The 18,734-nt window shown below is 27.0% G+C and overlaps 1 protein-coding gene across 1 annotated transcript in view; it reads left to right on the top strand.

The window, feature by feature from the left end:
- The window catches only part of LOC145838905 (kinetochore-associated protein 1-like), a 43,335-nt gene extending 39,584 nt beyond the window's left edge, over positions 1 to 3,751 (top strand). Inside the window, exons 33-38 of the mRNA XM_082946525.1 lie at positions 334 to 470; positions 582 to 679; positions 841 to 987; positions 1,154 to 1,427; positions 1,863 to 2,000; positions 3,617 to 3,751. Coding sequence (XP_082802651.1) covers positions 334 to 470; positions 582 to 679; positions 841 to 987; positions 1,154 to 1,427; positions 1,863 to 2,000; positions 3,617 to 3,751 — 929 coding nt within the window. The remainder of the gene's footprint in view (positions 1 to 333; positions 471 to 581; positions 680 to 840; positions 988 to 1,153; positions 1,428 to 1,862; positions 2,001 to 3,616) is intronic.
- The last annotated feature ends 14,983 nt before the right edge of the window (positions 3,752 to 18,734 follow it).

Here is an 18,734-nt window from a genome sequence, read left to right as displayed (position 1 = left end):
GTCAGTTTTAATAAAATACAATAAACTTATTAATCAACTAAGAAGAGTTGAATATATATTTTTAATGAGAAAGTCTTTTTTCGTCTTCCATTTGAAACATGATCAACTCATCTATTTGATTATTTATATCTCTAAAGTTACTTTGAATTATGTTAAGCGATTTAAAATTTCTAAAATTTCTGCTAAATTATATCAAAATAAAAAAAATAGATCAGCTTGTTAAAAAAACAAGATGAACCTACTCAACCCTGTGACCTTACAAATTTTTTTTTAGTTAGCGTTAATTAAAATATCAATTGAATTTTATCACAATAACCTTTTTTGCTTTCTCAGATATTCATTCTTTGTTCGATCAACTGGGTACACTTCACGAAAAAGAGTTCAATAGAATTCGTCAAGCCAAAATTATAAGGTATATCCAAGACCGGAATGATAAAAAGATACCTCAAAATCAAAATTTTAGCGAAGAGGTAGTTTTAGTATTAGAATAAATCAAAAGGTGTTAAACTTACTGAAACCTAGTATAATTAAGTAGTGATACTAATGAAATCAGTATTTTATGTGAAATCCCTTCATTACAGGAAAAGCAAGCTAGTATAAGAAAGCGGAAAGATGAAAATATGATAAAGCTTATTTACGTGCTTTCATATCCGTTCAAAGATCCCAATTATGGAGCGAAGTCTGTTGTAATCTAAATATTTGTTGAAAAAATTTGTTAACGTTATGTAGTTTTAAATGTGCTCTGTTGTTTTAGTCGTGATTTTATAATAAAATTTATGAAGCAACCTATGACTACAATCAAATTATACAACAAGCAAATTTTTTGTATAAATCATGCAGATCCTTGTACCACATGTTTACAATGACTAGCACTTCTCAGATGAGCAACTGGGATAAAGTGCGTGCTTTTGAATGCTTTTTGCACATTTCTACTGATGAAGCAGTCGTTGAATTACTAACTAGCGGAAAATCTTCTGCTCAAATGAGGTTAGTTTTCATAGTTTAAATAAAATAGTTAAACACAAACAGTCTTAGCCTTGTATCTATAAGAGAAATAAGATATAGAATTAGTAAATTAGAAAAAAACTAAATAATGTAGAAATTGTTTTTATAACTAACAAAAACTTACTTAAATTAATTGACATCCTTTTAGTAATGAATTGAAGTTGCTTGTATACGCATGCGAGCTGGAAGACTGCGGGTTGAAAATGAGTGTGGAGCAGTTGCGTAATGATTGCGCACAAATAGTTCGAGTTATTGTGACCAGCACCAAGTACAAGCACAATACCCGGATGCTTAAAATTGCAGCTCGTATGTTTAGTGACCTTTTTGACGAAAACTCCATTATTATGAAATCATACAGCGATGATGCACAGGCGCGAGAAATTTGGACACTTTTGTTGAATCAGTTGGTTTCCTGCAAACAAGTTTGTGAAAACTTCTCAAAATGAAAATTAAAAAACTTATGAAGCAACCTATGACTACAATCAAATTATACAACAAGCAAATATTTTGTATAAACATTTCAGATCCTTGTACCACATGTTTACAATGACTAGCACAATGTTTACAATGTAACAATTTGAATAATATTTTAAACAACTGAAGATCTCGTTTTTTTAAACGAGTGAAACATTGTATTGTAATAAAATTTTAAAAATTTATCATTGAATCATTTTCCTTTTTAAGTCGAGAACTTTGATTGCAATCTTTAAAGCAAAAAGTACGCAAAATGAAAATTATGAGAATAAAATGATGTAAAACTTTAACTTTTATACTCTAAATTAACAGTAACTAATATTTTAATATTTGTTTTTTATTGACTTCGTATTTAAAATAAATATGGGTATTTCAAATTCAAGGTTGATTTTCTTCACAACTATTTACAACTAGTATGTGGAATGCAAATTGTCAAGCAACTAAACTGCCTTCCAAGCGTTTGGCAGAATTGTGTCAGTGCTTCTCTGATAGAACTAACGCCTCCAATTAACACTCCACCAGTTAGTGAATTTATCATTGTAGTTTTTTTTACGTTAAGTTCATTATAACTTTAGTAGTCTTATGGATTAATTTGAATACTTTTTAAATTTATATAACTTTTAGTGTAAAATTAAATAGCTTAGGTATAGCTTAGTATTAAAAACATGGTTGTTATCAATAATTATATGAACAAACTTAATATTGGGTCAGCTTAACTCGTTTTGATTTTAAGCATATTCGATCCTTTCGACCCCATTTTACCATTTTGTTTTAAGTGAATAATTTCAGTTATTAATTTAGTTTATAAACATTAGTAGACAAGTGTGGCTAACCTTCCTTTTAACATTATACATGACACTGATAGTTCTTTGTCTATGTTTTTATGTGATTATAGCTACCTAAACGGTAAATCTAGATTGCTGTTTTCCGTTTACATGACAGCTCATATTCTGACAACACGAATTCCGACAATTCAAAATCTTTAAAACAGTTTATAAGGTGCCACATCTAAAGAATTAGTATATATTTGAAAAAAATAAAAATGCGCATGTAGGTATAAATGTTAGATAGTGATGTTGAAAAAAAAAAGTCTGAAAAATTGTTTAGAAAAACAGAAACTAATAATTACGAAAATTCCTATATTTTAGTAAGTTTTAAAACTTATTTTAGCCACGTTTCCAAAAAAATAATTGAACATAGAAGATTCTCATGCAGGTCTAGATAATAAGACTATAATTGTAAAGTATTTTTGTTGTTTAATGTTATTTAAAAGGGGTAATTAAAATAACTAAGAATTGTTAAAATTTGAGTAGTCAGAATTTAAATAGTCGTGAACCTCTGTTGTTTCCCATATCAATACTCTTTTTAATTTTTAAATTAAAACAATGATTGATTTGTAACAGAGAGAGAATTTTCTCAGTTACATTTTACTCAACAGTTCAAATTACTCCTTTAAACAAAATGGAATGCTGTATTATTTAAATAAAGTACGTTAAAAGTTATAATATAAAAGTATAAAAGTTATACGACTTAATTTTAACACGATACTAAAAGAGTAGTATAACCAATATAAAAACTATTGCTTAGTAAAACTAGCTAAATATTTTGTAATTAGATCAATAAAGTAGCTAAAGGAGCGTGCTACAATATATTTGTTAGTGACACAAATCAAGGGTCGACAGCCTTTAATAAATGACAGGCCAAATTTACAAAAAATATTCTTACGTGGGCTAGATCTGTTAATTAAATGTATTCGCGGGCCGCTGTAATAAATATAGATTACATTTAATAATAAACAGACGTTTTGAAAACAAAGTTTTAAAAAACAATGTTTTTAAAAGCGCTACTGCTTATTTTAACTAAAAGCACAATTTTAAAAGCGCTTAAAACTTATAATAAAATTTAAAGTTTTTTAAATATAAATTTTATTGTTTTGCACTAGCTGTTTTCACGGTAAAAGTACATTGTGCCAAAAACTTCTGCTTTTATGCCTAAACCAAGCCGCAGTTTGCCGTCCCCTGACATAAATGATTCCATTACATCTCATTATTCTGGAGTTTGATTTTTTATCTAGTGTTTCATAAAACTTACAAATTCCACCACACTTTAATTAATTTGAGTATTTGTTCAAATTTAGGCAATAGAAGCTCTTTTAAAGTGTTATAATTTTCTCATGAAATGCCCACTTCTACACAAACTTAACCTTCATCAAGTCACTCAGCATCTTATTAAACTATCTTCTGCGCTTGCATTAGGTAAGGTTTTTTTTTGATATCTTATTTCTTATGTTTAAAAAAATTGTATTCAGTATATTTATTCTGCATTCACTTATAATATTATACCAAAAAGGTATTTAAAAGCTGTTTTTAATTTATAATGTTAAATGTTAGGCTGTTTGATAATGGCAAAAGATCAGCAAGATAATGTAAACAAACTTGTCGCATTGAAAAAAGCTGAAATTGTTGAAGAACTTGAGAAGTTTTCAAAAATTTCTCCAGTTAAAGGACAACGTTTAGTTAGTTTAAACTAATTCTACTAAAATAGATATTATTATTAGTATTATTTTAAAGTATCCTCTCTTGATAATAAAAACAATATGAAAATTTATAATACTTGTTAATTTTATTTAGGCCTTATAAACTAAAATAAAGTTAAAGCACCACTAATTTTAATAAAAATAAACAACTACATTTTTTTGTTGTTTATTAACATGTTCTACAGTTTATACTACCCAGTTTTATTCTGGAAATTTTTATTAATTTTTTTTTTTATTCTTTAATTAGAAATATGTTTACTTTTTTTAAGTTTAATAATACTAGAACTATCCTGATTAATTTAATTTATTTATTACAGATAATGCAAGCTGTAGAAGCTCATGACGAAAGATAAATTTAAACTTTATTCATTTAGAAAACTAATAATGAAAACTTTTTACTTCTGTTTTCGTTGTTTGTGTTGATACAACCAGTTCGTGTTTTTAATATATTGAGTTTTTGTTATTCAATATAATAACATCAAAATGGAATTTATTCTATAAGGTTCTACTTAGTTTAGATGAAAATTTAGTAAAAATGTATTTATTGTACAAATCTTTGTACAACTTTTGTTTTTCTTTTTGGTTTTTTATTTTATTAAAAAAATTAAAGGTGCACAGTTTTTTACATTTTCTACTTATAATGCTAAAAAAGGTGTTTTAAGTAAACTATGCTGTAAAATAAACTTGGTATTTAAGATGTCTACTTTTTTTTAATAAAAATTGATATATTGTGTGATACTTTTCCATCTTAAGATAGGAAACGAAGTAATATTCTTCACAAAAAGCAAGAAGGCTAGGTTTATTAAAAAATGTGTTCATTATTTTTTAGATGTATTAAAATCTTAATTTTGATCTTTCATGAATAAAGCTAATCAAAATGTAGTTATCAAAACAAGTCTTAGTTGTAGACTACGTTTAAAAGCTATTGGTTAACCAATTTTTTATATTGTAATTTGTAGTATATATTTAAAAGTTGTCTAGTATAGATGTAGGTAGATAAAAAGTTTCTGAGCACAGTTTTTTGAAAATAAAGGTTTTTTATTCAAAACTTTTAATTATAGTTTTTAATTTTTTTTTTGTACTAAGTACTCCACAAACTTTTGTAGCTCTTGATCTAAAAACATAACTAAAAGAATAAAATTTTAGTTGAGCAAACAGCGTTACTAAAATGTGCACTTTATTAGTAGCTTTTTAAATTGAAACAGCGTTTAACAAAAATAAGGAAAAACCTGGAACTTTCAACAATATTTATTTGTAAAATAATACAACTTTGATTATATGCAATAATATATCATATGCAGTATTGTTTGTATCATTAGACATTTTATTCATTATAAAACACTTTTAAAGTAGCATTACAGTATATTTTCAATATTTTTTTACTTATGAAAGACAGTGTTTTACTTGAAATTTAATTTAATACTAAAAATAATCACAAAAACTAGTATTTTCAAAAACTTAAAAGACAACCTGTAATAATTTTCACACAGTTTTTGGCAACCCTGATTAAATAAATAATAAAAACAACATCACGTCTAATAATTATAAATTTAAAAAAAAGTCTTAATAAAAACTCGTAAACTTTTATTAATTTAAGTTTGGATAAATTGATCTGCTATTTTAGTATACAATTACTTTAAGAATTTTATAGTGATGAAAGTTTATTGAAAAAGACAAATTTCGACGACAATTAAAAGTTTTAAAAATCTTCTAGTTGTAATAATATATTTTTTTATAAAAGAAAGTCGAGGGATCGGTTAATTAAAAGTGTTATGATCGTTGTATTGTTAATTTTACGACAACTAAGTTAAACGCAAAACGTTTATAGTGTATGAAATCTAAATTAATAACTTTTTTTATATTTAGATGCAAATTGCAACTTAATGTAAACAAACAAAAGTTACTAATTTTTATTATTAACAAAGGTGTTCGATATTGAATTTATGTCCTTTTTAAGTGGTAAAAATCAATTAAAAATTACAAAATAAGTTTAAGGTTTATAAAATGCGTTTAAGATGTCTTGACGTGTAAAAATTACCTTGAAAAGATCTATATTTTTATGGGTATCCTAGTTACACAAAAAACCAATGAAAAGAACTCCGAAAGGTAATTCGATTTATTCTACTTCACGTAGCAATTTCTTTTATATTTCGTTTTTAAGTGGTTTTTGTAAAGTTATTCAATTTTAATTTCTTTGGCTTCATTTTGTAACTTATCTGTATAACTAATAGAATTTTCCGAAGTTGACTATGTCCTTAAAAATTTGAGTAATACATTCTATATATAAGGCTTGTCTATAATTAATTTATGCTTTAGTTTTATTTATAACAATATTCAAAAGAGAAAAGTTGTTGGTTGTTTTTTTTCTTTGTATCTTTAATTGAAAAGAACTTTTTCTAAACTTGTATATACTGCAAAGTACTATATATATATTCCAAATTAAAAACGTATTATAATTAAAGTTAAATTGTTAATGCAATTAAATTGTATTAAACCTAGAAACTTGTAAGCATAGTTCATGACAGCAGTTTGAAAAATATTACCATTTTTTTAGCTTAAATTAATTTACTTATTACAATTACTAAATATTTAAACAACTCTTAACTTTTTTAATAAGTTTATTTGTGAAAAATTGTTTGATAAAAAACTATAAAGTAAAATTAAGTTTTCTTATATAACAGTTTTATGATTGTTGTAAAACTAACCATGTTAATAAAAACTTACAGTAAATTTGAACTATAAATAAATTAAAGTTCAACTGAAATCAAAACAAAGAAAAATATTTACATACGATTCTTGGAACACATATTTAAAGTGAGAACGGGTCAAAAATGCACGATATCACTTTGTTCGAGATGTCACTTATGCACAAAAAGTAACTTTCGCTTAAGCCATCGCATTTGCACGATGACATTTTTTGCACGGTTGAGATGTTAAGACAAAAGTAGTTAACAGAAATTTTTTAAGTATAACAAGGAAAATTGTAATTAAACTATAATTGTGAAATAATTAAAATAAACTTGTTCAAAAACAAACAAGTATTAAAAGATAACTAAGTTAAAAAAAAGCTAATGGACATTTACTTACGAGTTAAATGGAAACAAAATTTGATATAAATTTTTTGTAGAAAAAAAAAGATTACACACTAATTAAGAGAGCAAATTTATACAACCGAAAGGTTTTTTCGTGAACCAGGTCCCACGACCAAATATTTTGAGCGTATTTTTTGTCGTTCAATAAACTATACAAACTAACTATATAATTTGTTACTGGTCCTTTCTGACTAACTTTTCTATTTTCACTTTAGTATTTTTTTACTTGTCTACGATTTGTTACTATGAATAGTTGTTATTCAATTTAATATAAACTTTTAGGATATATCTATTTAAACTATGTTTCGGGGTATGCACAAAAAGATTGAGTTAAAGATACGCATTTCATAACCTGACAAAAGTAAACCCAAAAAAATATATTTGCAAACTAATATAGAAAACAACTAAAAGGTTTCTGGCAGTGAAAATTAGTAAACTTGATTAATGGTAATATTTGGGCAACATTTAAAAAAATTTGAATCGATTTAGAAAAACTAGAATAAAAAAAATCGTCACCAATAAATCATTTTATGTTTGACAGGCTGTAGTTTTTAGGCCAATTGTGTACCAAAAATAATTATTCTCAAATGATTTAGTACTATTAATATTTATGTTTACACAGTTTAAAGTTAAAATTAAAATAATTTTTTTTAAACTACAAAGTTATAAAAAATAGCTGACCTAGATTAGTAAAACAGTATGAAAGTATAAGCATGAAAGTTGACTTACCTGTAATTTAAAAGAAAAATAATTATTCTATAGCACAGCTTTACTGAAAAAAAGTTAAAAAAATAGTTTCTTAAGTTCATTTCATAAAAATATTTTTTTTTACGTTTTGAGAAACACTTTCTAAATTAAACTGCTCAGATCAAAAAAATGGGATTAGAACAGTAAGAAACTCACTAAAATAAATTTAACAGATTACATAAAGATTGATCTGAATCCAGGGGCGTATTTTGACTGGTTTCCTGAGCGACCCCTAAAAATAAGAATAAAAAGAACAAAAAACAGTTTATTTTATTTACTAAAAACGTTATTTATATATTTGGTTTTGCTTATTTACCAAACTTTTAAAACTTAAATTTATTACACAGGAAAACTGGAATAAGACAGTTTCACTTTTAGCTTGAGCATCTCCTCAAGTCAGCTAAAAAAGTAATTAAAGTTGAATGGTGATGTCACATAGGATTAACATTTTAAATTTTCTATTTTGTGAAGGGAAACTTTTTACTAATTTACTTAAAATTTCTATTATAAAATGCTATCCAGTGTAATTAAATGATTGTTATGCATTGTTAATGAACTAGTAAGTACGTTTTTACTTCTAAAATGTTAAACGTAATTACTAAATTAAGGTTTAATCACACTTTTTTGTGTTTAATATTTTTTGTGAAGCAAACCATATTATTTTAAATTACATTTAATTGAAAATTGAGTTTTGTGTTGCAAGGTCGACACATATACAGAAATTTTACAAATTTTGATTCTTATAGCTCACTAAAAACTGACCATGTAATTTTAACAACTTGACCACGACATTTAATTTAGTGAAACTTCAACATTTTCTTTGAATTTATTTTTATTTAGTATCTTTTACACATACTTTTTTTTGTAAATATGTCAACTACTGGGTTTGGATCTTGTAATGTTCAACTCAGAGAGTTTACAAAACCAACATTAGGCCCTCTACCATTTGTCCACACATGTAAATATCATTTGGTGATATTTTAATACTATTACTTGATTTTTTTTTGAATATGTGTTGACCACTGGGTTTAGATCTTTTTCTACTTGAGAACTTTCAAATCATCATTAGAACCCTTATACCATTGGACTGATCACACAATAATGTTACTTAGTTTGTATTCACGGGCCTGGCGATTACTAACTATAATGTGCTATTATAACAATATCCTGGATAGTTTCTTAAGCTAATGTTAAGAATGATTTAGCTAATTACTAGAGTCGATTTATAAAATATAAATTAAACTTATACTATTATTCTAAAAGATTATAAGTGTTGATTGAACCTAAGTTAGTTGCTATTTATTGAAAAAGATTTTTAAGCAATTAGAAACTTAAACTTAGACTATTTGTACAATAAAATCAAGTCTATAAACTAAAAAGTGTATTAACAATGAATAAAAGTACGAAAAATACAAGAAACTGTAATATATTATAAACACAACACGAAATAAAATACTTTGATTTAATAGCCAAGATTAAAAACAGTAGCCATCGTTACGCTAGTAACGATGGGAAATACATAACTTTTTATAAAGAAATATCAATACTGACATCAATACAAAGTCGTAACAAATTTTAATCAACAACTGAATAGTAAGCCGACAAAATGGCTCATAGTTAACTCATACGTCAAAACTAAAACAACTAAAGAGCCTCTTTTAAGCGTAGCTTAAGTTTATAGACACATAGCTCTCTCGAAAAGGATAAAATGCCAATAGCATTACAAGGTTACAAATTAACATTTAATTTAATTTTAAATATATATTTATGATGTTGTATAAGTTTAACCATTATTTTTTTAAAGTTACATTTCAAGTTTTATTAATTAAACTAAGTACTAAAAAAAGAAATTAAATGTAAAGAAAGTTTAAATTTGAAAGGAAATCGGCTAAAGCAGCGGTTCTTAACTTTTTCTCATACTTTACCCTGTTATGTAAGGTAATTACTAAGTTTACCCCTCATATACAAAGTAGTGTTTAATTTTAAGAAAAAAGTAGATTTTGAACTTTAAATTCATTAAATATAAAAAATTGTAAAAAAGTTAAAGAGTAATTTCAAATAAACACAAATAAAGCTAAACACTAACTATTAAATAATAAAAAACAATTAATTTACCTGGGCAGCTGTCAAATTTGCACGAGAGGACAAAATTGCACAAAAATACTTTTGCTCAAAGACTTTTTTGCGCAAGGGGATAAAATTGCAAGAAGACACTTTTTCACAAGCAGATAATTTTGCACGGAGACTTTTTTGCACGGATAATTTTTTATTCTAATTTTAATTTTTTTATTATTATTTTTTTCAATACTATCACTGGTACCCCTAACCCTTACCATCGGTCGGTATCTTATTTTTTTTGTTTTATCTTATTAATTATTTTTTTTTAATCATTTGTTTTGTAAGCATTATCTGCTTGTTCCGAGAGATTTAAAAAAACGAGTTTTTTATTCTAGCTTAATAGTATATAAAGCCGAGCGCGGCTTGAAAGGGGAGTTTTTTTGCAGTTTTTGCAATTTTCGAATATTCTTGAGTAGAATGTTAAAACTTCCGTCGTAGTTAAGCGTCGCAGCTTTTTGTTTAAAGCGAGTGCGCTTTGCATTTGCAGGTTCCTTCGCTTTTCGTTTCGGCTAGCTATCATTGTTGGCAAGAATAGTTACAATTAGTTACAATTAAAGCAAACGCACATTTGTTTTAGAAGGTCTTTTTTGATTCTTTGTGAACCAGATTTCACTATTGTTTGTTAGAATAGCGTATTGTTTGACTTAGTAACAAACAGGACCTTGAGAAACGTTTACCAGATCGTGTTTCGGTCTAGTTGTGAACGTCACTTAGATTGTATTTTAGCGATTATGTACGTTCAGCTTCCGTTGTTTTTTAGCGACTGTTACTCAGCATTGCACTTGTATTGTAGTCAACTGACTTCAACAAACACCGTTGAGAAACGAATAAAAGTGTAATTCAATACACTTTTCAGCTTTCGTTGATCGTTACAACCGTTTTTCGAGCTCTACACTTCTACAGTGAGTTATTTTCCTGTAAGAATAATCGAAAAACTAAAGCAAGTGTATATTTGGTTTGTATTTATTCCAGCTTTAGTTGTTTTTATTTTAACAACCGTTTCTCAAGTAGAAACTTTTATTGTAGTTTAACCAAAGCGGGCTTTTAGATGTTTCATACGCTACAAGTCCTAGCTTGGCTCTGACTTTAGTAAGAATTGCTGACGACTGTAAACAAACGCTAATACATTTAATAAAAATTGCCCTGCAAACAAACCATCGAGCTCTGACTTGCATGTGTATGAGTGTAATTTTTTATCGCTTGTTAGTAATACTGTAAAACAAACTTAGAGTGCCGAACCAAAATTTTAAGTATTAACAGTAGAACGTAGTTAAGTAAGTTCTAATATTGATAAAGTTAGTGCATCGTATTTAGTTCTATATTAAGTTTATATAGTGAAGTATACGTTGAAACCACTAAGACTGAATTAAATATTTACTTTATAGTCTATATTAAGATTATATATCAATGTATACTAGAATCATTATAGAATAAATTAAACTATTACGGAATGACGAATAAGTTAATAGAATCAGAGGGTTACATTTTTATTCTTTTTTGATATCACTGTTACCCCTATCCCTTATCCTCAGTCGGTAACTTTTTATTTTCATTTTAGTTAATTTATTTTTATTTATTTATTTTATTTTCTTTTTTAGTAATTTCTAGGGACACGTTCAAAATCCACCCACGGTCAAAATTTACCCGCGTTCAAAATTCAGCCGATTAAAATCAACCCAGCCAAATTCGAAAACCGCTTACCGATAGAAGGTAAGGGTTAGGGGTAACAGTGATAGTGAAAAAAAAATATTAAATAAATAAATTTCAAAAAATATATAAACAAATTAATAAATAAAAAAAAATCGGGTGGGTGTTGTACGCGGGTGGATTTTGATAGTATACCAGTTTTTATTGACTAATTTTTATCTTTATTTTTACTATCACTGTTACCCCTAACCCTTGGTCAGTAACTTTTTTTATATTTTGTTCTTTATTGTTTTATCTTTTAATTATTTTTCTGTTTTTTTATATATTTGTTTACATATTTTTATATATTTATTTATTTTATATATTTACTCTCGTGCAAAAATGACCCTCCGTGCAAAATTGTAACTCGTGCAAAATAGACCCTTGGTGCAAAACTGTCTTCGTGCAGTTTTGTCCCCTCGTGCAAAAGTATCTCCGTGCAATTTATTCTTCGAGTAATTTAGTCCCTTCGTGAAATTTTGACCCGTTCCCAATATAAACTAATTTGCTTAACTTGTTATAAAGAAAATTTACCTCCTAAAACAAATTAATTTACCCCCAGGGGTAAATTTACCATATTTTAAAAATTGCTGGGCTAAAGTAATATATAAAATTTTCAGTAATTGAATTTTTAGTAAATATTTATTAAATTTTAGATTATTTTAATATATTATTTACTTACTAAAAGACTTTTTTAATTAAAAGAAATAAACTGTAGTATGTATGTTTAAATTAATGAATTTGATAAAAAGTTTGTAACTTCATAACTTTTTTTGGTTCCTTTAGTTTTATTTTATTTGAATTTACTACAGTATTTTTTTTTACATATAAACCTTTTGTATTATTTACTTTTAGGTTTGATTTTTAATTTCTGAGTAGAAAAAAAAAGGAATTTTTAATATAGCGTTTTTCGGCTAAAACTTGCGTACCTAAGAAATGCGTACCTAAGTAGCAGGTTACTGTAAACTATCATTGAACGAAAAAAATTGCTACCTCACTGAAAAAAGTCTAGACTCGACCTTGTCTTTATCAAAGTTTTATTGGACTAGTAAAAAATTGTAGAGCATTTAAACGGATTAGAATCATGGGCTAGTATACTCAGAGGTCAGTATACTATCATGAAAAAATCATGTTATTTTCATTTTTAATTGTTAAAATTTAATTTTTTGGTTAATTTTTAAAATGTTTGGATAAGGTGGGTTAAGGATAATGGTATAAATAAGTAAAAATCGGAAAAATGTTTCAAAAACATTTGCTGACTCAGCAAATATGCAAACCAAATTGATCTTTAATTATACTTTTCAGAAATAGACGGGTGCATAATAAGTAGAGAGTAACAAAATAGAAGTGGAATAGATTGTTTTTGAATTAATTGAATGGGCTAAAACTAGAATAAAAAATGATCTGATTGTTGAAAAGTAAACAAAAACTATTGGAATAGATGAGATATGAATAAAGGGATGTATTTCTTTTAAGAAACAAAGTATACTATGAAGTTAAAAGAAAAAGTTGATTAAAGTTGAATAAAATCGTTCAAAATGACAGGGGTTTGAAAACCTTTAAAGAAAAACGATCTCGTGGGAATCGGTAGCATATGTTCGAATTGATTGTTCTGGACAAGACGTTAAAAGGTATCCAAGTGGTGTGTGACTCGATAACTGTAAGGTTTTTTCGTGCACCAGGTCTTAGGGCCAAATATTTTGAGCGTCTTTATTTTGTCGTTCAATAAACTATATATAGATGAAAGTTTTCTGAATTGATTTGAATTAAAGGGTTTGAAATTGGTTATAAGTTTAATGAGAAGTAATTGATATAATTAAAATTATTAATTGGACAAAAAATACTTCAGATGAGAGTTGATCGTGTTGGAAAAAGTTCAGATTGAAATTGAATCGGGTGGAAAGTGATCGGATAAGAGATGTCTAAAAAAAAAGATCGTGTGAGAACTAGTTCAGATAAAATTTTTTGGATTGGATAAAAAAATTGGAAATGATTCGGTGAATTTTAAGCTGGAGATCAAATGATTGGATTATATTTGATTTGGGTTGTAATTTTCTTGATAATTATTGACCGGATAGAAACTAAACGGGTAGAATATTATTTGGGTGGGATTTGATCGGATGAAAAATGAACTAATTATAATTGATTTGGTTTGGAATTTTTCTTAGTAGGAGTTTATTAGATTACAACTAAATCTAATGGGATTTATTTGGGTGCAAAATGAACAGATTGGAAGCGTACCCCATTTCATTAAAAGTTTTAAAAAGTATCTGTTGTCTGTTAGTATTTTTAATAACTCTTTTCTGTTTTGAAAGTTTAATCTATATATAGTCAATCACACGACTGAAAATTACTAAATCTTAATATCACGGGTAGGTGTCTAATTTGCACGAGGGTACAAAATTGCACGAGAGGACAAAATTGCACGAGTGCACAAAATTGCACGAAGATAATTTTACAGGAAGACTAATTTGCACCAGGGCACAAAATTGCACGAAGATACTTTTGCAAGAGCAGATAATTTTGCACGAAGACATTTTTGCACGGAATATTTTTTTTACTATCACTGTTACCCCTAACCCTTACCCTCGGTTGGTAGTTTTTTTTTCAATATTTTGTAACCCTCAGCTGTTATACTTTCCTCTATTTCATAGGGTTCTGTTTTTGTGGGTTGTTTGTTAACATATTAGAGTCTATATTCAGCTTGGGGTTACTTTGCTGGGCGCATCTACTAGAACTTACCGCCTTACCGGCCGAGTGTGCACGCTTCGCGTGCTTTTTGACCAGATTAGTGAGGCTGGTTGTCGAGAAGGTTTTGGGTTTCTTAATAGTGGTACTCATTGTTCGAGGTGTTGACCAAACGTAGAGGTTTCGCAATGAAATAAACTGAGGATGGACTCAGTGTTACGAACTGGAATTCACCGCAATTAATCGAGGCTGGTCTCAGTAATGCGGACTGGAAATGAGGTGTGATGAACCGAGGCTGGTCTTGGTGATGAGAACTGGAATTCACCGCAATTAACCGAGGCTGGTCTCAGTAAAGCGGACTGGAAATGAGGTGTGAAGAACCTAGGCTGGTCTTGGTATTACGTTGACGACTTACCGTAGTCGATTTAATGTAGTATATAACTTAATTAAATCAAATATTATATTTCGTAATTAAAAGGTTAACTTACAATATACTAATTTAAAAAAATTAAATTACTTAACTATATTTTACTGCTATTAGACAAAAACTTAGCACTCAAAATTTAATCTACAATTTAAAATACAACACGATACAAAAAAGAAACACTCACACACGTGCAGGTCAGAGCTCGAATGGTTTGTTTGTCAATACTTTACTAGATGAAATCGTACTTGATTTTCCTTAAAACTTTTCGAACCAAATGAATGAATCAAGAAAATTAAACTAAGTTAAAAGAGCCGAATCGAATGACTAAGTCGAAACTGTCACAATCAAAGGATAACGTTTAAATGGCCGCCTTCATCTAAACGCCTGCGTTGAATGTCTTCTCTAAAATGCACAAGTCAAACGTCTACACTGAATGCCTATACTGAAAGCCTCAAATTACAATGCCTCTACGAATCTGATGATCAAAACAAAAGACTACATCGAATGACCAAAACAAAAAATGACTACGCCCTTCTCGCGGCGCTTGATTTTATACGGTTTGCTACACGCAAAAAAAGACTCTTCTCTTCTCTCGGAAAGCAGGCGCAATGCTTACAAGTTTGTTTTTTATAACAATTATTTTTAGTCGCTTTTTGTTTGTATTTTAACTATAACTGTTACCCTTAACCCTTACCCTCGGTCATTAACTTTTTTTTTTTAAGTTTATTTTTTGTTTTTTTATTTTTATTTTTTCTGTATTTTTTTACTCTGGCGCAAAAATGTAACTCGTGCAAAATTAACCCTTGGTGCAAAATCGTCTTCGTGCAATTTTGTTTCCTCGCACAATTTTGTGCCCTCGTGCAAATTTGTCTTCGTGCAATTTTGTTCTCGTGCAGTTTAGTCCCCTCGTGCAATTTAGACCCGTTCCCTAATATCATAGAAACTTTATAACTTTTTATTGTGACTAATTGTCATAAATCCGATAACAAATACAATCAGTAAGTTTGTTGTTGGGCTGTATATATTGCGATTTTGTAATTAGACACTAAATAGTTTTTGTAAACTTAAGAAATCTGGTAACAACAAACTTTATTCAATACTTTTGTTAAACTTTAAATAAACCGAACAAAGTACAAGATACTAAATACCTTAAATCAGGGTTTCCCAAACTTTTTTTTTCAAATTGCCCCCTTTAAAGAAAATAAAAAAGCTATTGCCCCCTCCAACAAAAATACTCAAAAAGCTACCATATAAAGCACTCAGACATTTTTTTTGCTCTTCAAATGCAACTCAAGAACATCTAGTATAAGTTTCAAATTACTAATAAAAACACCTTTTTTTTTGCTCTCAGGTTTCAAAATTTTAAAACTTTAATATGTGCATTGCATGCAAAGTACGCAGTTTTTTATCATCGGTATTTAATGTAAAACTATCTGTTTAGAATTTAGAGAATAAGTAATAGAAGATTTTTTCAATAAAAGTCAATATTTTATGTAATATTTATACTTTTTAAAGACATTTAAGTCGAGAACTTTAAATTGTTTAATTTAGAACAAGTTACAATAGTATATTTAATGTGTAAGATTTTTTTTATAATTTTCATTTGCATAGCAACAATTAAAAAATGTCTGTGAATTGTCGTAATAACTGTAATAACCTATATTTTACTACTTTTAATTGTACATTCTAAAAAATTAATTTGATAATCTCTAAAATAATAAAACTGTAGTAATCAATGTTACAATTATTTACAAAAAATAACTTAAGCTTAATCTTATTTAAAAACTGTCTTTTATTATAATTTTTCAGTAAAAACAAAAATACTTATTTAAATTAAGTTAGCATATATGAACAGACGTTAAGAAGTATCCAAGTGGTGCGCAACTTGATAACCGAAAGGTTTTTTCGTACACCGGATCTTTGGACCAAATATTTAGTACGCTTTTTTTTGTCGTTCAATAAACTATATACACTTTAATATTTAACCTTTATTTTGATTGTAAAAAAAGATCTACCATATTCATGAACTATAAACGCTTAAAAAAAACTTAAGCGTATTACTACTTGATTCAAACTTAGGTGACACTCAAAGCATGAAATAGCTGAGCAATTACAACTATATAGACTTCTTATTACAAAAACTTAAACATTAAATATCGGTATTAATGTATCTTATGGCAAAAAACATTCTTTAAAAAGTTTTTTTTACATTATCTAAACTTTTTTAAATTTAGTATAAAACACAAAGCCTTACTTATTATAGTAAAAAAATAATATATACAACCATTTTATTATTTGAACCGTTATTTAAAGGAAGAAACAAATTTTCAGCCAATTTAATGTGCATAAGAATAGTTTATATTTTGAAACTTTTGTATATAATTTTAGTTTAAGTTAGTGCATACAGTTAATCTAAACAATTAGAATTGTTAATCAATAAATACAACATTAATATACTAAAACGGTTTTACTTTACTTGTAAAATATTTTGTTCTACGGTTCGATAAATACTAATTAAATGATAAAAAACATTAGAAATATTCTGAACAAGTAAACCTGATTGACGTGTTTGTTGCTATACAGATAGAATTGTGTGCGGACACATTTCAATTTTGTTTTTAGTTTTTTTTTTAAAGAGCATTCGTTTTTTTTTTCGAAAAATTTAAATTTTGAAGTTACATTATTTGTTTAATAAAATTAAGAGAAAAAACACTAAATAAACTTGTTACTCTACTTCTAAATTAAAAATAATATTTACTTTGTATACATTACTTATTTGAAAATGATACATTTAAACTCCGTTAATAAAGCCGTCATTTAGATTTTAAGTAGAAAAGCTATTTTTATTAAAGGATCTCCTACAAATTATTTTTTTTTGAGTATTAATTTATTTTCAAAATGTTTTAACATGCTCAAGCTTGTTACAAAACAATTTATGTCTAAAAATTTCAAAAAAAATAATGCAATATTAAATACTAAAAATTTTTTTTTTTTTGATTTTATAAACCTTATTTTAAATTCTTGAATAACTTTAATCAAAAATAAAAATGTATTTGTTATATAATTTAAGCTAAGAATTTAAAGACTCATAAAAAATAAACTTAACCTCAATAAGAATAAAAATATGCATGTATATGCATTTTATACTAACTTTAACGTTTTGCACTAAAAAAAAACTGTTTAAGCAAAATATATTTAAATATTCTTTGCTTCAATGATTAAAGTTGTACTAAATTCAATAAAAAGTATCCCTCAGTTTTATTTAATCACGTTTAGTGGTTAATTTTACCCACAAAAATGAAAAAAAGTAGTTTAGAAATATTTGTAGAACACTCCCTACATCAAAAAGTAATTCCTTACGCTTCATTTATTTACTCTAAAATGAGATAAATATATAGTAATAAGAGAAGCATGTATATAAATAATGCGTTGCTGTTAAATGTTTGGTCTCTAGTTATTTAGAAATGTAGACCAATAATTAGCTTGAATTCATTTTTTCTACCGCAGCTGAGTAAAGTATCAAAAAGTACTCTTTGCGAGGAAATGGTTTTTATTTTAAACTAGATTTAGTATGTATTTTTTTGTAAAACAGTTTAGATTTATGTTGATGTTTTAAGCAACTTAGTAGAGTAACTTTTTGTAAATTTAAGCGTATCTAACTTTTTTTTCGGTATATCGAGTGTAGCTCTTTTATAATTTTCGAACTGCTTAGTTTTAGAACAACAAGCAACTGTGTTTGTCGGTAAGTTTTACATTTTTGATAAAAATATTGGTAAATCAATTTGTTGAAAGATAAAACAATTCAAAGTTAGTTCTCGCTACTTAATTTCTGTACCAAAACATTGACTATTTCGAGTATTTTTAATAAAATCATAGAAAAACCTCTCTAATATATTCCATAATTATTACATATTTAATTTATCTATTACTATTCAATAAACTTAATTTGTAAATAAACTAT

Source organism: Thalia democratica, chromosome 6 (genome assembly GCF_965202585.1).
Source record: "Thalia democratica chromosome 6, ktThaDemo2.hap1.1, whole genome shotgun sequence".
Lineage (NCBI taxonomy): Eukaryota > Metazoa > Chordata > Thaliacea > Salpida > Salpidae > Thalia > Thalia democratica.
Note: the sequence above shows the minus strand (reverse complement) of the source record. Positions and strands in the feature narration are given on the sequence as shown.